This window comes from Haemaphysalis longicornis, unplaced genomic scaffold (assembly GCF_048455015.1).
Source record: "Haemaphysalis longicornis isolate Haplotype H1 unplaced genomic scaffold, Haemaphysalis longicornis Haplotype H1 scaffold_14, whole genome shotgun sequence".
In the NCBI taxonomy this organism is placed as follows: Eukaryota; Metazoa; Arthropoda; class Arachnida; order Ixodida; family Ixodidae; genus Haemaphysalis; species Haemaphysalis longicornis.
Window position 1 is genome coordinate 20,604,085 of NW_027526245.1, and position 21,200 is coordinate 20,625,284.

The following is a 21,200-nucleotide window of genomic DNA, read 5'->3' on the forward strand; positions in this document are numbered from 1 at the left end:
CAAAATTTGTGAACAAGGCTTGCGAATAAGGCTCCCATGGGGGAGGCAAAATGTCTGCTGCACATTTTGTGTTAGTATTTATCTGTTGGTGCATTTTAGCTTCTCCAATGTATCCCCCCCGACCAGATGAGCATTCATCAAACCCTCAAGGTTGTTCCAGCAACCGATACCCCAAGCCTTGCGTGGCACAGAGCGCTCCGTGGCGTCCAACAAGGGCAGTGTCAAATTAACCATCAGCGTGTGCTCGTCCACAACCCACAACAGACGCTCGGGAATACCGCATCAGCGGGAAGGAGGGCAAGAAGAGGGGCGCACGCACTGCTTGGAGAGCCAGGCGCAGTGCTCAAAGGCCAGCCGTGGGTTGCCCAGCCGGTCCTTGAAGATGTCCACGTGGCGCCGGAACTGGTGGATGGCGTCCAGGGGAATGTTCTGCACAAAGGCCAGCTGGCACAGCTGGAAGGGAGGAGCGGAATCAGGAGCGCAGCGCGCTGGAGGCATCAGCAAAGGCCTCCCCGAGTTTCTCCTTCCTTGCCCAAAGGAGGAATCCTGTTTTTTTTTTTTTCCCCACATCTCGCTTCCACCCTGTGTGTTGCTGCAGCTGTTTGCCGAAATTACCGCCCCTGTGCGGGGCCCACTGTGCAGCATGAGCTGTGCAGCATGAGCAGTCATAAGACTGCCTCAGTATTAGAATCACACTGACAACTTCACTCAAATAAGCTACATGATTAGGAAAAAAGGGAACGGCCATGCGACCATTTCCCGCAACAGAACCTACGATGTCATTTGCCCCGCTCTGCAATTGGCTGAGGCCGGCAAAAGCAAGCACAAACAAGGCAGGGCTTATAAGCTTGCAGAACGAGCTATTTGCGCTTAAATGTAGGGCACATTCTCTTTACAGCAGTAAGAATGGTGGGGTAACCAGTGGAGGTTACAAGAGTACGCGTAAGCATAGAAGTACTCACGCATACTGCTGTTGGTACTGCACGCACTATGCTTGTTTTAGCTGCACAGCTGTCCGCCGCTTTGGGGTTGTCTTACACGACACTGGCCGACTGGCATAAGCAACGGTGTCTTACGTGACCATATCTGTCGAGCAAACATTATGTTTCACAAAACAATTATTTTCTATGTTAACAAAAGCAAGCCAGGTACAAATACGGTCAAAAACAAAGCAAAGGCAGAAAACGGCCCGTTGTGGTAGTATGGTGGCACCATCTAGGTTGACTAACGGCAAACAAGGTTCATACACAAAAACCCCATGCACAATGTCGACACCGCATGGTGCTTTCCTCGTCAGCCTCTGCTAACTTCTTGTCAAAAATATCTTACGTAATTTATTTGGGGGAGAAAAAAGCTGCAGCACCTAGCTACGTTTTTGAGTCCATGCTTCTATGCTTTTCAGTCCACACTTGTGTGCACACAATCCCCTCTATAATGCTTCGGCCCTGAAGGTACTTGTAAATAAATAACTAAAATAAGCTCTGGCAAACTCCTCCTTATCCATATCTAATGATTCACCAGGTTTGGTGCACTTTTCAACCTCAAAGTTAACACCTGCAACTACGTAGCCATGTCTAATCAACTGTTGCTTCGGTCTGGTCCAGTCTGATTCGGTTGCATTAGGTTAGGTTAAGGTGATTTTGAGGGTAGGCTAGGTGTTATGTAGAGTTCAGTGTAAAAATGGACAGGGCCGTGAAAAGGGACTGGAAGTGGAGTTTGATATCCAGACACACTTCTTTATAAGGACAGTACACTCAAAACAGACAAAATCAGAACAAACTGAAGTACTGAAGGAAGTGTGAGAATAGAGTCCCTCAATTTGTGTGCCCAGTCGTGACTGTCATCGACTCGTGTGCCAGCAAAGCGAAGCAATTTGGTTTCCCTGGATGCTAAGTGCAAAGATGGCACACAACAGCACAACCACGCGCATGCTGGATATTTGCCGCTTCCACCATATCCTGGCACACTGGTCAGACCTCGCACTACAAGCATGTCTGCAGTGCAGTGCACTTCACTTGCAGGTTCGTGCACACACCTTCCAGTTTGTCCTTGATCAGCCACAGGCTCAACACATGCCTGACCTTTCCTTCTTGGGCTGGGATTGGTGGGTGCGCATCAAGTGCAGAGAGGTTCCTTTGCGACCGCAACAGCCTCTTTGCCACAAGCACTGTGCCTCCTTCACTTCTGCCTCACCAACGGTGCAGGTCCCCACCCCGCTGGGTAACCTGGCGGCGGCTGCTGCTCGCCCGAAGGCGAGGCAGCCAGGCTGGGACAGGGACACGGGAGGAGAGCGCAACCGATGCCCACAAGCCCGGCCGGGGACTGCCGCTACGCTGTGCTGCCCGGCTGCTCACAACGCACTGCAGCACCAAAACTGAGCACACACTGCAAGGGAGGCAGGCAGCTGTGAGCAGCGCCTCCGTCCCGTGCTCTGCGTGTCCAGTTTTAGCCCCGCATAGCGTGAGCGGAGACTCTCGGCACGCGACTCCTCTTTGAACCTCTGTGACCATGGTGAACGAAGAGCGGGCGTGTGGGGGATAAAATACCAGCTGAACCCTGCTGGAAATTCGCTTGCTTTCCACACTGGTAGGCACTCAAAGCAGGCACGCACTGCCCTGCCTTCCCTCCGTGGCAAGCGTGGGCAGCCCCCATCAGAAGCCCCCCCCCCAGGGGGAAGAGTGGGGGCCCACGTGGTCATGCAGTGGGGCGCAGTTGCTGCCTGCACGGGCCGCCCTGGTGACAGTCTCATGCTAGAGGGCAAACTGGCACTAGTGTCGCTGCCAACTCCGAAAGACAGCGCTTGCGCTTCGATGGACAATCGTGGAACTGGATTGTGTAGGGTCAAAACGGGCCTAAGGCTGCGCAAATTGTGTTTTTTGGCAATGACACTCTTATTGCACGGTTCGCTGCTCACAAATTACGTGGCAAACAAGAAAGCTAGTGGCCAAAAACAGGTTCAGTGCGACAAAAAACAGCGCGTTTAAACAGAAAGCAAATGTGGAATCGAGGAGCTTTGCGGAGTGCGTTTGCCATTTGCCGCCAACTACAGCGGCACACACACACTTGTTCAAAAATTGTTTGTAAACGTTTTGATGCCTGAAGTTTTTGAAAGTGTTGTGCTCCTAAAAAAAGTAACCAATTACTTTTTTGGAGAAGTTATTCTAGCCTGAATTAGTGGCATTCATCAAGCAGCGTTCCCATCAGCCACTGGTACTGCTGGTCTACGCCGCAGGAGCCGCTGTTCGCACAAGATGCGTGGCCGTTCCAAGCAATCTGCAACCATCATCAGCTTCAAAAATACATTGCTATGCCAAATGAGCAGCACCGTACCTCCTAATTTGCAAACTTCACCGCATAAAGCGCCATCATTTGCGTTTTCGTGCTCACTGTGGCGGCAATGAATTGATCACCCACCCAATTCGCAACTCTGCTTATAAAGCGTTTCACTCAGGGCGGCATCAGTGCGTGCGTGGCATGAGGTTCAAGGACAAACGTATTTTTGAGCGCTTCTTCCAACATTGGCACATGCGTTCATGCAAGCCCAAAACGAAAACGAAACTGCTGGCCCGATTCGATCCATCGTAACTCCCACCAGCCATTGAGCACCACTCCGAATGCAGAACTACCCATCACGCACAGGACCCACAAAAACCAGTGTTGTCCCGAGTGGACAGTGGCACAGGCCGGCACCTTCCACTCCCCCTGCGGCAGCGCCCCAGCCACCCACCTTGTAGTTGAGGATGCCCGCCACCGTCTTGACCTCGAGGATGTTGGCGTCGCTGGTCTTCAGCTCCAGCAGGTCCACGTAGGCCTGCTTGTAGTGGCTGCAGGGGGAGGGGGGGGGGCAACACAGCGCACTTCACTTCCCCCGCTGCTGCCCAGGCGCCGCCTCTCGTTGACGGGCCCTGCTGACCCCAACCAGCAGCAGCAGCAGCCGACCCCGCAACCGCATTCCCCTCGACACAGACCGCAAGAGCAGACCACGACTCGGGGCTGCAGTGGAGCTGCCCCACAACACACAGCCGGTGAACCCGTGCTTTCAAAAGCGCCACCTCCCACTGGAGACTGGCAGAAGCAGTGCCAAGAAGGGGCCTTTCTCTCCAAACTGCTCCATTTCTCCTTGAACCATTGCGGGCCATCGTGAGGACTCCAGCGTTGCTTGGACCCACCCTTAGTGCCCAAACAAACTGTACGCACTCAACCCTCAACAGCATGCAACACGAACTGGGTCAATCTGCCCATCCTAACGATGCCACGGCAAAGATAGTGGGATGTCTGGGGACTTGGGAATCTCCTTGCGTGACATCTCTCAATGTCGCAGTTGTTGCAGTAGCACAAACGCACAATTTGCTTGAGTTGGCACAGCACCGGCATACAGCTGCATTGGTATAGCAGTCAGCAGTCGCATGGGTTGATGAATTTTAGTGAAATTAGGCTCACATGCAACCGAAAAAAAAAAGGACGCTGTAGCCAAGACTTTTCACAAAGACAATGACATTCCACACACACGTTTGTGGTTTCTAGTTCTCAATAATCATTTCATGCCCCTTAGCTTGAGAGCGAGATTATGTTCCAAAAAGCCATCCCAATTCAAATAATTAAACTTGTCCCAGTAAATTTGCCACAACATATATAAATAATGAAAACCTTCTTAAACAGCAGCGTCTCCTGCCTGTTAATTACAGTGCCGTTCAAGGTGTACAACATCCAGCACCAACCCCCCAAATGTTGATCCTTTCCCTTTACCCCACACACTGCCATAGATAGTGCTGAGAGAAAAAAACCACCCTTGGCATTCGCAATGTTTCTCACAGAAGTGAACTACGCAACGCTCAAAGGATTACCAAACAAGTCGCGCCTGCAAACCTCTCTGCACAAATAATGAAAATACAACTTCAGCTCAGTATATTTTTAAATTAACACCAAAATTTGAATTCCATGTAGAGTATTGAATAGCAGAATTTTCGCTTGAAATCAAGAGATACTTTCTGGGAAGAAGGGCAGATCTAGAAATGATTTTTTCCAGCGTTTGCTCTTTCTATTCAAAGCTTGCAGAAGATGCAGTGTTTCAATCTCTCTTAAACTGTGCACCTCCTGAATGCCTGTTCAAAGGCTCCACTTTTTTCTCTCCACAACTGCTGCCAAAGTAAAGGATGCAGTGCACAAGCAGCTGAGCTTCACATTTACAAAACCAAATCTGACAAGTTTCCCCATTCAGTGAACAACATTTGGGTTCCCTCTGGATAGGCTCAATGCATTATCATTTTCAGAAAGTTCCCAATTTAATGAAACCATTTGCGAGTCCCGGTGACTTCATTGAACCACGGTTTGTTCGCACTTAATACCTGCAGGCTTTCACTGCTGCTGCCCCTCGCCGGATCAAAGTTTTGCTCGCACACCTCAGCTCAATCTGCCAGGTGGGAAAAAAAGGGGGGCAATCGGAGCTTCCTTCCGCGTGACTATCACGCCCCCGCCTCCTCCCTCACATTCCTCATCTGCTCTTATCGCCTGCCCTCGGCAAAAGAGGCTGCGTGCCCAGTTTTGCGTGCCCCCCAACACCTACTGACACGCACTTTGTGATGGCAGACTAGTAACTGCTCTGGTAGGGCTGACTGGGATACAAATGTTTTGCACATGCATACAACATTTACGGAGTGTTCCGATAATTTGTACCTCGAGTGAAATGGCCTTCAAAATTTCAATTGTGTAATGTAATCTTAAACGCTCACGTGGCAGAAATATAAGAAACTCTGCAGTGTTCACGAATGGGGTCAGGCCTGGCAGACCAGGCAGCTTGCAATGGGGCTTGAGAGACGCGCCACACTGGCCATGAAGACCAGATGCGACTTTGCTCAATCTGGAAGAACAACACACTGAGCTTCATTCTGGCTATGAGAGAAATTTTCCAGCTGAAAGAAAAACCTGCAAGAAATATTAGAAACGTCACATTTTGTGCTACAGCGATGCATTATGGGCAGAAGAGAAGTAGTATGAGCGAGCACTAAAGACGCAGTTACCACTATGCTAACTGCATGCCAGCATTCAAGTGATACAACCAAACCGAACTAGATGCTCCGCTACAACCACCCACTCATGTCCCTTGGTGGTGGCTGGCAGCTGCCAGCTAAAGGGCTCCACTGGTCCACACGTTTTTCTTTATATCCCCGTTATCTGTTGGAAGTTCCTGATAAAAGTGCTACCACTATTATCGGGACAGAGCAGTCTTTTCAGTGCTTTAACTTCGTGCCCCCCCCCCCTGCTTCCAACTGCTGCCAGGAAGGGTAAGTGTGAACAGGCTCCCTCCCGCACGCCCGACGAGAGAGTGTGCCAGTGGTCTCACCGAATGGCGACGCCCGGGTCCTGCTTCAGCTCGTGCAGGAAGCCGATCTTGAACTGGTGCCGGATGAGCAGTTGCTGCGGCCAGAGGGGAACACACAAGCAGAGGCTGCTGTCACCGGCCCCACAATACGAGACGTACAACCATCCTCGTCCGTTACCATCAGTCTTCAGGAACACTGGCCACTCTTTGTGGTGCCGTTCTCAAGCCCAGTCCAGACAAAAGAGGAAACGCTGAATCGTGGGCGACTACTCGACACCTTCCTCGTGCACTCGGCTCTTTTGGTAAAAGTGGCCACGTGAAGCCCTGCACCCTCAGCTGGGCCACAGTGGCTACGATACTGCTGTCTCACAGGCGCTCCACGTTTTGTTGCAAAACAGGCCCTGCAATGCCTCAAAAGTGGTGCTGGATGAAAGGCGGAGGTAACACCACGTGTGCAAACCAAAGTAATGCCTGCCACTGCTGCACCTCTGTGACCTAACAGCCGGCAGCTGCAAAACATGCATGAATGGCCTGAATCCACGCTTACCGGTGCCCACACAAAGCACCCCCAAACTGCACGGGGAGCTTCTTTAACACGGGGCTCTGGAAAAGCTCTGTTAGCAACTACGCACTATGCTATGGTTGAGAGCTTGTGCAGCTAAACCTTCACGCAACAAAGCCTCCTTTCCAGCCGGAAACTTACACCACCAATTTCGCTGCATCGAGACTTTGTTGTACGTTTAATTTAAGCCGTCCAAAGTATGTGGCAGGTGTGGGGATCACTCTCGGCCGTTGTCAGTAACGCTCAAACTAAATTCCCCAAGAAATGCCAGCAATTATAATGACGCAATCAACAGCACCTGCTGGTCTTCAAACATATACGTTTAGTGCATGATGATCCCACATTTATGGGTGCTGTGGCATGTTGTTGCTCTACGTAGCTGCACTAACTATTGTACACAGCCCATTATTCCCGAGCACATGCGGCATCTTCCAACGGTTGTCATTTCATCTGTATGTCATACGTGTTACCTTGTGGTCCATCAGTGCAGTCCCTGTGCCTTCTCATTACTCCTACCAGCTCCACATTTCGCTGGAGCTAACCTCTATAATGCGTCTCTCTCCATCAGCATCAGCACCTGCCTAGTGTGCCGATGTAGCAGCGGCACCGTGAGCGACATGGCAAACAGTGCCAACACAGCCCTGGCTGCCATCATGAGGATTATGTCAGTGAAGACATTCGTTACATGGCGAATTCCCTTGCATTCGGGCTGCGTGTATGGAGGTTCGGCAGAGGTTCTTTGCTCCGAGACTTGTTTGCGCTGCGTTGGGCCCACTCCACGCCTGTCCAAGCTTGAGGGCAAGGCAGCAAATGGCCATGAGAGCGCGATTCCTGCTTTCCCACCTGCTCGTTCCCTCTGGCACAGCAGCGTGCATTCCCCGCAGGTCTTCACAGGGCGCCAGCTTCAAGGAGAATCGGCAGAGGCAGCCAACAGTTGGGTCACGTCTGCTCCATATAGACAGCCCCCACGGGTGGCCGCATTGCCACAGGCCAAGCACATTTTCGGTGCAATATTAAAATGCTGCCAGGAACTTTGTTCCTGCGAGGACCTGCTTTCTGCATATTTTGCGAGACACCTCACGAGAAATTGTTGGGAAAATGTAGCTGCACCTTTGGCTGGGATGAAATCAAGGGGCTGTCAACTGAGCAGGCACAGCAGTGAAAAGAGGGCGAGGAGTGGGGATTCAAACGGAACCTAAGGGAACAACTGCGTGCACAATGACAAGTCGACACTTCAGCCTCTTTCACGGCAGGGGCTACACCCAATATAAGCGTCCTTTACACAATCCCTTTAAGTGGAAGCGTGCCAAAGGATGCCCGCAATTTTCTTCAAGATGCATTCCCTCTCAACCCTTTCCACGAGGCCCCTAATGATCTCAGGCAAGAGCAAACAGTGGAATGTCACCAAGTCCCGTGCAGCAGCATAGAACGTACACAAGCTACTGTGGGCACTTCTCATTCATTTCTTGCGCTATCTGTCTCTCAAACAAAATGTTGCAAGAGTTGGACAAGTGACATGTCAAGCTCAGGAACAAAGTTTTTTGGATGGCACCCAACTCAGTGCTCGCGTACAAGCTGTGACGCACCCCCACAAAATGCTCCACTCTGGGGATGTTGCTCGCACATCTTTGCCACCAAGGGGGATGTTGCCTTGGCGGCACGGACGTGCGCAACTCGCCTGTCCCTGCCGGCAGCCGTGAAGCTGCCCCTCTCACCAGCGGCCTCCTCCCCTCGGGAGACTCCAAAAGCCTAGGCGGCGTGCGGAGTAGGTCTGCTCTCCCTGGGCGCTGGTGTCTGTCGACCCTAAAACGAGGCGTCTCGCACCCCGGATGGGCCAGGTCTGGGGCCACAGATGGCTCAGTGAGCTTGGGACACCGGCTTCGACCGACTGAGCAATCGCTCTGTTGGCAGTGCCTGCCTCCCAAGGCACCCGTGCCGCCCTCGGTGCCCTTGAGACGCCACCGAGGGAACTGCGGCTTTGATCCGCTCCCGTGCCGTAGCTTGCTAGCCAGGTCGTGCAACCTCTCTACAGGCACCACCTACGAGTCCCGGGTAGCCCGTGGGCAGTTTGAGGACTGCTGCCAAGCTGGAGGTCTTGCACAAATACAGAAGAAGACCGATCGTGTCTGCTCATCGAGACGCCCCAGAAAAGGAGAGACCTGTGGCCTGTGGCCAGCACCGCGACGAGAGAAACCCTGCGTGTCCTTTTTTCTTCTTTCTGCGGGTGCTTGCTATTCAGCTGGGCACGTGCATCGCAGGGTCTGTTTGGAAAAAGCGAGCCCAAGTCCCGCGCATGTTGTGTCTGCAGCATTCTCGTTACCCTCGAGAAAAGGCCCCACCCTGTGAGCGAGCGAATGCACTGCCGGGCCTTCCCACCACCCACCTGGTGGGTGTTCTTGTTGGCAAAGTCCTTGTGCGCCTTGACCCGCTTGCACTCGTTCAGGTAGTAGCCCTGCGTGATCTCCAGGAAGGCCGTCTCCAGCCTGCGTGCGAATCAAGGGGGCACGGCTGGCACAAGGCCTCCCACCCACCGCATCCACTCACAGCGTTGCCAGACCACACTGTCCCCGGGACACCGTTTGCCAGACCATGCGAGCGCCTGGCAGGAGATACCGCTGCCTAGACTGACACGGCACGCGCGTGCGTCCATCTGTACTTGAAGGCGCACAAGTTTTCCCCCCTCCAGGATCCACGCTCTCAAGGTGCTGCAGCGTGACTTTTTTGCAGCCTTCCATTCATCGCGGTGACCAAATCACAGCAAGGCGGGCGTTGCTTGAGTTCGGATAAATCGTCCTTCGGAAAGGTGCACTGATGTTTTGAAACTGTGGCAGCGTAACCTTGCGTTGCGTGAACCGTGATATCAAGGGCACCATGGCGAGTAACAATGGATAAGCTCATGGGGACTGCTGCACAAAAGCTGGCACCATAGGCTGGCATGTCATTGGGGTGAAAGGCATGCAGCAAAGGTGGTCGCCCTGTGGTGCCTTGCTTGCCACTGGAGTGCTGCTGCTGAAAGCGGGGAATTTAGCGTGTTTCCAGGCAGGCAGGGACGCATGTGCCCAACTCCAGCCATGATAGCAGGCACCGTGCCTCCAGGTGCACAGCGGTGGTTTCCGTCACACACTCGCGTGGTCTGGAAAATTGTGCCCACACCGTTACGTCTGAGAATTTACCCTGGAGTAAAAGAAATGTGACAATAATTACCAGCAGTACTGAAGCCAGTGTAGCCAAGAAGGAGCAATAAATGAGCAACGCTGCACTGCCCGTTTCACTGGGCATGCCACACAGTGTAGCCTCTAAAGCTGGCTTGCTGAACACCCTTATATCGTAACGCATCTTCCCACAACCGAAAGCTCTAGCTTTAAACGATCCGTTGCAAATTGAGCCCTCCAGATGTCAGGACCTCTCCATTTAAACTGAGACGCATGGTCTAAGTTACCCCCCCCCCCCCCCCCCCCCCCCACTCTAACACCAGAAAGCTGATACCATGTTGACAAGCGGACAGCTGCAGTCACCAATCAGTGGTTTTTCTTGAGCAGCACAATTTCCCTTCAATGGGCGTTGCTTGAATGTGTCGCCTGGGGAGCACTAGTCATAACTGAAAGGGAGGCCTTACACACCACTGCGCAGAATGCGCCTGCAGCCAGTGCTTTACAGACCAAGCATCACGACCGCGTAACTTGAGCGATAGTCACGGCTTTTTGCATACGAATCGAGGGCGTGCACTGCACTAGTTCGTCGTCTTTTGTTTACTCCCCCAGACAAGAAAGTAACCCTCCTGAAGGAAAGAGCAAACGGAACAGCAGGTGCAGCGTTGCCTGAAAGCGGGCGTCTGGCTCGGTGCAGGCTCCTTTCTACGAGTACAAGAATTCAGGTGACTAACGTGAGTGCTCGCCCCGTTCCTTTTCTTGCCGGTGTACCGAAATGGTGCTCCGGTCCCCATGTCCTTGGTCCACTTCCCTGCAGGCCCCTTTATTCTGTTAATACGCCGCCGTGTGAGGAGGCATGTGTACACTGCATTGCGGGCCAGAATTTCTCACAGGTTTGCCTCAAGTTTGGCAGAAGGAATCGTATCCTGCAGCCACTTTTCGGCACTTGTTCCCCTACACTGGCCAAACCTGCTTGAACAAGCGTCCCGTCCACTTGTGGGTGCACCTTTAGGTCAGGCGCAAGTGCATTCTGGCAACTGTCACCAGCCTGCCATCTGCCGGCAGAAAGTGCTGGTGGCTGCTGCTGCAAGTCGCAAGTGCATCGAATGTTTCACAGTTTGAAGAGCAAGCTCCACTTGTGTTTTTCACAAGTACTTGCTCAGCCGCGTCAACATTTTGTGCCCAGCTAGGTGCCGTGCCAACATGCACTACCCCTCCCCCGCGGGTGCACTGCCCCCCCCCCCCCCCCCCCCCCCCCTGGTGGCCCCCTCGCACCGCACCTGAGGATGAAGCCGAATAGGTGGTCCGAGTAGGGCAGCACAAAGAGGGCCTTGGGCGGCAGCTCGCAGGCGTTGCACAGCGCGTGGGCACGCTCCGTGGCCAGCACGTTGTCCCCTGCGTGGTGGGGAGCAGTTCTCTGCAGCTCACTCCCCCGCCAGCGTGTTGCCACAGCAGAGAGAGAGAGGTGCGAAACCACACGCACCTTGAGCAAGGAGCCAGGGCTCACAGATCTGGCAGCCGTGTTTGGAGCAGTTCACAACATTCTCAGGGGTGGTTAAAGAATCAAATTTATAACAACTCTGGGGCACCCTTTTGAATCAACTTGGAATACACATAACACTGAAATAACCTTTAGATTTTAACAGAGTACCACAAAGTGCAAACTGCACTACCCTCTTGCAAACTTCATAAATTCTATTGAGGCTGTATGCATAGACAACGTAAAATGCAAAAAATTTCAAATGGGAAAACACTGCACTCACAGGGCGTGCCTTTTTTACCCGTTGAATGCTGCAATTATTATTTGCGTAATCTCCGACTGCACTGTAGGAACGCACGTAGAGCCCCGTCCACTCCCATGCTGTTTTCAGCATGTCCAGTTCCTGCCCACTAGTTAATGTAGTACTCTAGTTGGAAACGATTGGCTGCGAGGCAAGCCACCCAATCAGCAGCTCAACCTCTTCACCTGGACTGCAGTGGTTTGACCGATTGCGGCGAGGGCAGAATCCCGTTCCTGATGAAGGCATTAGACAACAACAACTGTGTACACGGCCCGCCTACAGTGTGTGTGCGAGGCATATTCGCACAGCTTCCTAGCCAACAAAGGGTCCCAGGAGGCTATTGCTACTAGTGTATGCCCCACCGTAGGTTTGGGCGTGGCAGGGCTTCTGTACCCTTCAAAATCCCACGCCTCCCTCCCAGAATGAAAAGAAAAAAAAGGAAGGAATGAATAAAGTGGGGGACAAAACCCACTTCAGCAAAGCTATGGCAGGATTAAAGAGAGTGCAGGGCATACAAACACAAACTGGGCTAAAAGCCAAAAGAAGCATTTCTGAAGAAACGCCCATCTGAAGATTAAGGCAAATTCCTTATATATGCAGGACAGCAAAATAAACTAGTGCAAATAGAGGTAGCATAGAGGAGCAGGAAATGAACACAACACGTAAACTTGTACGCGTCAGCTGGGCACCACAGCGGAGCAGCCCCGCCACGGGCAGTGTGAGCAAGCTGCGAGAGGGGGCTCACCCACGGGTATGGAGAGGTTGTTCTGCACCAGCACCAGGGCCACCCTGGTGTTGCGTCCCTGCAGGCTGAGCCTGCACACAACGCGCACTGCTCACAACCTGGGCTGCTGCTGCTGCTGACACTGGTGCGCTAATCGGATGCAGCATTTCGGCACCACCAAAAAAACACCAGAGTGTCCACAACCACTAAGGCATGTTCACTCAGTTCTTGCCCCACTGAATGACGTCTCACTGATGTCGGTGATAGTCCGTGTCGTTCATTACTCTACAAATAACTGTTCACGCTGTTATCTCCTTTTCCCTCTGTTTACATTGATGCAAGGTAACTTAATCTCATGTACTTTTTGTTTTTTCTGCCACACCAACGTAGCCCCCTCATCCCATGTAACACCCTCCCTAGGGGCCCTTGGGGTTTTTACGAGGTAAGATGTTTGGAGGATGCCGAGTCTGGAACACGCCACTTCATTTGCTGCTGTGGTTGCCTGGACAACAAACCCCCACACAACAAGGTGAAACAGAAAAAAAAAATGAAGGAAGCTCACACTAACGCGCAAGACTTGAAGGTAGCGAAGCTGTACGCAAATTTCGTGGCCATCACGATGAAGTCCACAACTGCGGCAGATTCTCTTCTCCTTCCTCGCTGCCGCAACAACCTTCACTCTATCGCTGTTGCTATAAGTGTGAACTTCCTTCATTTTTTAGGAAGTGACAATCACTGGACATCACCTTGGAGGGGCATACGCTATGACGCATCTTTCTCCTTTCCAGCAAGTGTTGCTACGATTACAGCTGGAGATATATATATATACATTTTTTGGCCACGCTAGGCCAATCTTCCCAAGTGGGTATGCTTGCTTCGCAAATGCACACAAGGGACGCTGGGCAGCAGCTATGAGGCACACAAACACGAGCGCTCGGCCTTTTCTACGGCCATTATCTACGAGGGACAAACTTCGCCTGCTGCTCCCAAAACAGAACCTCTCGTAAAATATGGAGATATTCTGGCCCACTATCGCCAAAGCAGAAGAATATTCCCGGCTCAAGTTATCAAGACAACAAGCCACCAGCCTGAGAAGAATACAAACCAACTCCTATCCCCATCGCACCCTTCCTCACGCCATCTACCCCACCATATATAGCACCAGGTATGGGAGTGCGGACAAACCCCAGGCCTACCCCCCAACCCTTCCCCCTCTTACGAGCAGTGGGTGGCTCCGGACCCTGGGACCCAGCGTATACTGGTGATGAGGGCCTGGACTGCCAGCCAAGGCCGGGGCATCCTGGACTAGGCCTGACGCCCCCCAACGGGCGGGTGCCCCAACAGCAGCACCAGCGCTCGTGGAATGAACATTTATTCCTCCTTCAACTGCCAAGCGGTCACTGCAATCAATCTCTCTAAGCGGGTATGCCTGGCTTGACAAACAAGCACCAGCAATGCTGGGCAGCGGTCGTGAGGCAACATTTTTTTGGTTTTGTTAATGCTGAGTGGTCGCCGCGAGGCCCGCGCTCACGTGCTCGGAAATTTCTTGGTATTCGAGAGTGGATGAAATGTCTTTATTTATCGTAGGATGGCTCTTTGGCCGAACAGGGGAGAAAAGAGGAGTAGGAGGGAAGACGGGAAGAAAACAAACAAGTGCATACACACATGTGTGTATACGCTGTACATTCGCAATCACGTGCGGCGACCAATGCCTGCCTCGTGAGCAAACGCCCCGAGGGAGAGCAGTGTGTTGTTGTTGTTCAAGGTGGTCCCTTGGTGCAGGGTGGTGATGTGCGGTGGCAAGTACTGGGCACAGAGGTCCCGGTAGCCAGGGCACTCCCACAGCACGTGGTTCACTGTTGGGCACACTTCCACGGTGCATGTGGGGCCCTGTTCCTGGTTGCTGTTGTCTTTGGTAGCCCCGGGCCCGCATCGGTGGTGGGCCCGCCATTTGGCGAGCAGGCCTTCTGTCAGTGCAGCCCACCCTGCGGATGAGGACCCGAGCCCCCCGTGGCAGTCCTCGGGGAAGTGGATGGTGGTTGGTGGGGATGTGCCACCAAAGGATGCGCCTTCACTCCTGGGCTGCCAGAATTTTGGCTGTGGGGTCGCGGTCGTCTGGTGCGGGCACAGTCTGGGTCGCCAGGGCGGAGTAGTCGTCCATCTGCTCACTCGCCAACGCTCGCGCGGCCCCACCGCCAGCGCCCCTGGCGTGACCTGGTACCCAGTCCACCCTCACCTCCCCTCCACAGTGCCTGTACAGCGCTGTGCTTGCCATTTTAATCCCCCGAGCAAGCGTGCCAGTCCTGGGGGTGCGGCCAAGGATTTTTATGGCCCCCGCGTAGATGGTTACCCTCTCCCCTGCCTGCCTCACTCCTCAACGGGCCTCCCCACAAACCTCATCCACTGCACACAGGATGGCGGGCACTCTAATCTGGCCTGGGCTGGGTAACTGCGGGCGCAAAAAATTACGATTTGCTAAACAGCTTCACTGTCAAATAAAGCAGAAAGAACACTCACTGCACTAAGCAGACTGCTTCCATGTATGGGGTCTCTAAACTCTCCACAGGGATTATGGATCACACAGTGACCCCAGATTTGCCTCCATTACACCTACAAAATCGCGCTTAAAATAACTGAAATGACGCAATTTTCCGTGCCTGAAATCTCACGGTGTGTGAAAATGGGCGCGGGAATTTTTTTTGAGCCGCTGCCTGTGTATTTTCTCTCCGGTGTATGCTACACCAGTGCCCATTTCCTCAAAAGCAGGAGCACATACAACTCCCACGCTGAACTGAGTCCCTTACCCCCGCAAGGGATGCAAGTTCCCTTCCCGACCCGTACAGCATTTGAATAAGTCCTAGATGTCAGGGACTGTAGACAGATGTGTACTAAGTTGAATGAGAGGTGGCACACGACCTCAGCCCACAGGGAAAAAAAAAGGATGTGCTTTTGAAAAAAATTGCCCTTTTCTTGCAAATGTCGACAAAAGATGGTAGTCTTTTGACAACATCTGCAAAGTAAATGCCTCCTTTCGCTTACCTGCTCACCTCTTATGCTGTTCCTCTCCTGTTGCGCTCCTGCCAAGGTAAACACGATAGAGGTTTGCTCAAGTCAATTTAAATTTACCGCGTTCCACTACTCCAGGCCAGATGCCTCGATGCCAGCACTGCCGTACGGAGCAGACGCGTGTGAATCGAGTCGCTCTACTTCAATGTCTATAGAACCACGCTGCCCTGCTATACGTGTGTTTTAAGCGCAACATAGAATCTATCTAGTGGAACCTTTCATAACTGTTGTCGCTTGAATACTTAAAATGCCACGAGGAGCTCTAGTAGCACAGGCAACAGCAAGGGATGGAGTGAATTTTTTATATGCATTACATGCAGTACTTCATTTGGATCAAGCACCGATTGAGTTGCTATAAAGGAACGACGCAAATATCACTTTTGTATAGAGTTTCTGTCTCATATGTGCGTAATGTTGTGTTCTTGTTCAAAAATGTTGACAAGTATGAACATTGCCGCCAGACTTGCACGTTTATATCTGGCTGGGGGTATTTTGCAGCCTATTGTGCAGCCTGTGCTTCACTTTGACCGGGTGGCTGAATTGTGTGACATACAGACAGACCACAATTTTCTCGTTCAAGCAGCCCAACAAAGACTGTCGTCTTTAAAATTCTTGACTGACTCATCCACTGCCCCTGAAAGGTATTGCAGAATGTTCCTCGAATGTTCCTCCTTTTTACCTTTTCGTGGTGGGAAGTAGTTCAAGCAAAAATGACAATGCATGTGTGTAAAGCCAGAGTTCATATTGAAGAAGCATCATGTCTCTCCAATTGGCCCTGCACTTTCTGCACGAGTTCAGAATGCGTTCAGCCAGTTCAGCGCAGCTGTTCCACTGCAGAATCAGTCCTTCTGCACCTCCTCTCAGGGAACGCCGTGAACTCATCCTGCGCCGTCGGTAAATCGAAGAGCTGCACCGGGAAGTGGATGAGGCAAGGGCCGCACCACCTGAACGAGTGCAGCGAGCGCAGCCAAACCGAAGACACCTACAGTGTGCATAAGCAACACATGGGATACGAGGCATAGTGAAGAGATCATTAGGCATGCTCACAGGAGTGGACATAGTGTCTGCTTTTTAAGCGCATCGCATTCCCGTAGAGGTGCACAGCCAGCACACTGCGTTAGCAATCGGCCACCCTGTGCAGGAAGCGGGGGAGCGAGCGGCTGTCTCCCCGCCCATGAGCGACAGCTGATGTGCTGCCTGTAGATGCTGGTGCATCGCATCAGCCACATGTGGTAGGAAGTGTGATGCAGCACTGTCGCCTCCACGTAACTGACCTTGGCGATTGCTAATGTGCGCCACAACCTGGGCATGCTTTGCCTCCTCCGGGAAGACAGCTGCCGGGGCTGGGAGCTTTCCCACCCATTTCTGCCCGGCGAAAAGAAAGAGACGCCCGGGTGAAGGCCTCACCTGAGGGCGCGCATGCAAGCGGAGCAGTCGAGGCGCTTGTCGGCCCAGCCGGGGTCGTCCCAGTCGAGGTCGTAGAAGAGCACGGCGGCCGCGGGCACCTCGCGCAAGTGCTTGCGCAGCCAGTTGCGCTTCAGCAGGCCCCGCTCCTCGTACCACTCGTACGACACGCGCTGCGTGGCGACAACCGCAGTGAGGCCGAGTGCGCAAGTCTGGGCAGCACTTGAATGGCACGGGGGCCTCCTGCCCTGTCTCGCCTGTTTCAAAGCCCTCATCGCGAACCCCTCCCACTTTCTGTTCACCGAAACCAAAGCCAGCCTGGGCTGCAACATAGTACAGCTTGTGCTTCACTCTGTGCTCACCCCTAATCAGCAGCCAAGCCAACTCAGAGTTTTCGGCACTTGTCATGTCACGATACCAAACCACTGTGCAATCCACCCAGTAACGCACGTTCAGGCCAGCTGGTGAGGACTTCCACTGAAGAAGCCAGGATGAGTGGAAAAAGAAAACAGGGCGGTCGATGCACCACAGTTAGGGCTCGGGATTAATTTTGACCCCCTGAGTATCTTTAAGGGGCCCCCAAAAAGGCTTCCAAAGGTCATGGTGGTTTCATGCACGCAATCGCTAGATCATGTCTTCACGACAACGTATACCAAATGCTACACCTCTGCGTAGTGCAGGGGCCTTGCAAACCAACAAAAATGGCCACTCTTTCCCCCCTGGTTCACCCGCACATTCTCGTCGCCTTTCAAGGGAGCACTGGCACAGGTTGTGGCACAGCCCCCAAGACGCAGGTGGCGCTGAAGACTACAGCACCACTACTGGCAGGTTCCACCAAATGCTGCAGCCAACCACTGTTCCTAGCTCTGGGGGAAAGTGCCAGTGGTTTCTCTATGCAAGTGACTTTCCAGCCCTGCATATCCTTGTAGGGATGGATGCCGATTGTCGCTATGATGTGTCACACGCACTTAGCCGGGTTTGTAGATATAGTGCGTCATTTACAAGATATGAATAACACGGAAAAGCACGGAGCATCTGGTCAGTGCATAGCATACGCAGTGCTTTGAGACACGAGGAAAGAGCTAAAGCCCCAGGCCTTATGACTGGCACTTTTTAGAGAATGATAACTTTGCCTAACACTTTCAACTTATTTTTGCAGGAGGATGTTCCTTGGATAGTACTCCAATGACAGCGCGCGTAAAGTCACAGCCTTGGAACCCTATTTAGGGCCCCTTCAACATGTGTTGAGATCTCGGCACATGGGTGTTTTTGCTTTCCACCTCCGCCAGAAAAGCAGCCACTGTGGCTGGGATTCAACTTGCATGCTTGGGCTCAGCAGCACAGCATTGTGGCCCCTGATCCACCTCGGTGGCTGTGGGACAAACGAGAGGAGCCGCTTGTGCGTACAAACTTCTTCTCATGCACCTGGCCATTACGTGCTTTGTTTGTCAACGCAAATCATTCAGTTCTTTTCCTTATGCATGCATCTGCTGTTATTCACTAAACTGCGGCCTCAGCCTTTTTCGATAAGCATCGCATGCAATCTTCAGGACCATGTATTCCATGCTAATAAGGATTACTGTAGTTACGAACGGTTGTGCTACAAAGAAGCCTTGTTTGGCACCATTTGGCAACTTCAAAACATTCCCAGCTCAAGGGCATCACAGTGCCAGATGCAAGACGAGCCCTGCACTGACACTGTCCTCGACAAGAATGGCTCCACTTAAATGCTGCAAAGCAAGTCAACACTGCGCAACCAGCACAGCAAGTCCTTAACTGTGCAAGCGGCCCCTTACGAGACAACTTTTAACGCGTACTGCCCCGGCAATCGACTACTGTGTTTTCACTGCTCGGAAAGTCGAGGCACCACCGTGTGGGAGCGGAAGCGCCGCCGCCCTCGACCCCCGCCCGAGTCGTGGCGCACCTTGGGCTTGGGTTTGGGAAAGACGTGCTTCTCTGGCAGCATGATGAAGTTGAGGGGAGCCCTGTCGGGCCCCCTGTTGTTGGAGAAGGCGTCCCAGATGGCCGCGTGGATGGTGTTGCTCTGCGGCTCCAGGCCGACGAAGGCGACGAACGCCTTCGGACGGCTCTTGAGCTCCTCCGGAACCTCGCCGATGTCCAGGGGCTTCATGATGCGGCTCGGCCCGTCGGCGATCGAAAGGCTGTCAGGCAGCACGCGCAAGCTCCGATCGCACGGTGTCAGCGCCGGTCGTCTGCACGCACCAGCGACGTGGGACAACAACCCATGCACGCACACACGCACAACTTGACGCGCACACTTCTTTTGCTTCACCGACGGGCTCACTCGCGCACGTGCAATGCCACGCACACCACCTCAGCACGGTCTTCGTCACCACAAGAAAACACACACCCCTCAAGCACTTCGCGCAAAACGCCGTCCGGCCGACAAAACACCACAATATAAAAAAAAACAACAAAGAAAAAAAAACGCCCGTACTCTCGTCCTCAGCCAATGCAGCAGTGCCATCCCTCCCTCCCCCTAGTCAGCTGACCACAATTAAATGGGAAAAAGCAAAAACGAGCGAAACATGCGTTCGGCTGTTTAACCTCGACACCCATTTCTCCCAATGGCCATGGCCGCTGTCATCTGTATTTTCGGGCGTTCGGAGGAAGGCGTTACCGCTTTGTCGCGCCTGCTCGTCTAACCCGCGGCTGGCCAGCCCCGACAACTTTGCCGAGCTGCCGCGAAACTGCCCAAGTTATGAGCACGCGCCGTGCCTGACTGTGGCGCCGATCGGGCCGAATGCCAGTGGTACGCGACGATGCCGCTGTTCAGAAGGAAGCCAGGTAAGACGTTCCGGCCTGTTCCCAACCAATTCCCCGTTATGAAAGGCTCGATTGTGTCACCTACTCGCTGACGCGCGGCCGCCTCGGCGCACCCATTTCCTTCGTGAACGTGGCGCTGCGGTTTGCTTCCCCGTGCAATTCCGAAGACATTCCGCGATTTTCTACCTCGCGATGCCCCCCGCCGCGTGCGATGCGTCTGGGAGTCACGACTTGACTCGCCGTGTCGTCACGACGAAGCTCGGAGGGCTGTGCCACCGACGGAAAGTGGGCCTGTGCTGTAGCCGCAGGCACTCGGACTCGTAGCGTGCGCTCTCTCGGGGCCCGTGACGAGCGGTGGACGCGCGGCGCGTTCCGAACCTGGCCTTTTATTGCCCCGTTTTGCGCCTTACGTGGTTTCGCAATGCTCCTTCGTTCAATGACAGCGGTCTTGTTTTGACGGCCGCCGTGTGTGGCATGCCCCTTAGACGGACAGGTGTAAACACTTCCTCGACGCATCCGGCGGCCGCCGAGCGGTTTGTGCGCCCCGTACCATCGTTCTCCCTGCCGTTAATTTGGGCTCCTGGTCACGGACGCGGATGCATTTGCACGCGCAGCCTCGGGCGCGGTTAATTTTGGTGCGCGGATGTTCGGTCGTGCCCGGTCATGCGTCAGCAGGTGCGCGTCATCAGAATCGAAACCATCTAGCGGCCCCCCGACGAGTAACGCTCTTGCCCCCGTGGACGCGGGGGCAGAAGCATCGGCCTTGGAAAACGGCCAAGGCTACAAGGTCGCCGCCAGTCACGGTATCTGGAACCCGCGGTTTGCAAAAGCCGTGCCTTCGGAGCTCCGGCAGAAGCGAGATTAATTAACGCGGCTGCAGGAGGCCTTGAAGGCTGTGAAAGGCAAGGCACCCAGCACTGCAAATCAGTCCCTTCTCGGCTGCAGCCTGTCCCACCATTCGAGGGAATTCTGCTGAGGAAACTGGAGGCAGTCACGCAGTGCTTTGTCGTGCCACTTCATAGTCGTTGGTGTGGACACTTGTTGCCTGCACCCGCAGCTGGGGCAATGACGGGGCTGTAACAGGTACGAACGCCTTCAGGAGGAGCACGAGAGGGGTGGGAACGGAAAGGGGCCTCCTCTGTGCCCAGTTCCTCTACCTTGGCTATGAGCATCGTCTGCTGGCGATGCCAGACACAGTTCAGGTCGCATCTACAGTTCAGGCACCTGTGCAGCCACGCCGTCAGCCCTAGTGGAAGCGGGCACATTTCATGTCTGATCTTATGCTGACAGCAGGGATTACTGCTCTCACAGACATCCCCACTGTGCACTGGTGTGCCTTATAGCGTGGTTCAGTTTTATGCACGTACAGAACACATTCTTGTGATTCAAGGAAATAGTCTCGATCGTG

General features: G+C 53.4%; 2 protein-coding genes across 3 annotated transcripts in view; one reads left to right on the forward strand and one right to left on the reverse strand.

Annotated features, from left to right (window-relative positions):
* Gry (trafficking protein particle complex subunit 11 gry) overlaps positions 1-19,453 on the reverse strand; it is an 84,104-nt gene extending 64,651 nt beyond the window's left edge. The window contains exons 1-8 of one of the 2 annotated variants that reach the window (XM_077695297.1): positions 18,930-19,453; positions 17,009-17,178; positions 12,557-12,627; positions 11,311-11,425; positions 9,265-9,364; positions 6,341-6,414; positions 3,728-3,824; positions 320-453 (exon numbers count right to left, since the gene is read on the reverse strand). In XM_077695297.1, the coding sequence (XP_077551423.1) occupies positions 320-453; positions 3,728-3,824; positions 6,341-6,414; positions 9,265-9,364; positions 11,311-11,425; positions 12,557-12,627; positions 17,009-17,178; positions 18,930-19,136 (968 nt within the window). In that variant the 5' untranslated portion in view covers positions 19,137-19,453. The remainder of the gene's footprint in view (positions 1-319; positions 454-3,727; positions 3,825-6,340; positions 6,415-9,264; positions 9,365-11,310; positions 11,426-12,556; positions 12,628-17,008; positions 17,179-18,929) is intronic. The other variant, XM_077695298.1, reaches the window with a different exon arrangement.
* Positions 19,454-19,560: 107 nt separating this feature from the next.
* Pkaap (A-kinase anchoring protein pkaap) overlaps positions 19,561-21,200 on the forward strand; it is a 61,837-nt gene continuing 60,197 nt past the window's right edge. The window contains exon 1 of the mRNA XM_077695299.1: positions 19,561-19,813. Within this exon, the coding sequence (XP_077551425.1) occupies positions 19,789-19,813 (25 nt within the window). The 5' untranslated portion in view covers positions 19,561-19,788. The remainder of the gene's footprint in view (positions 19,814-21,200) is intronic.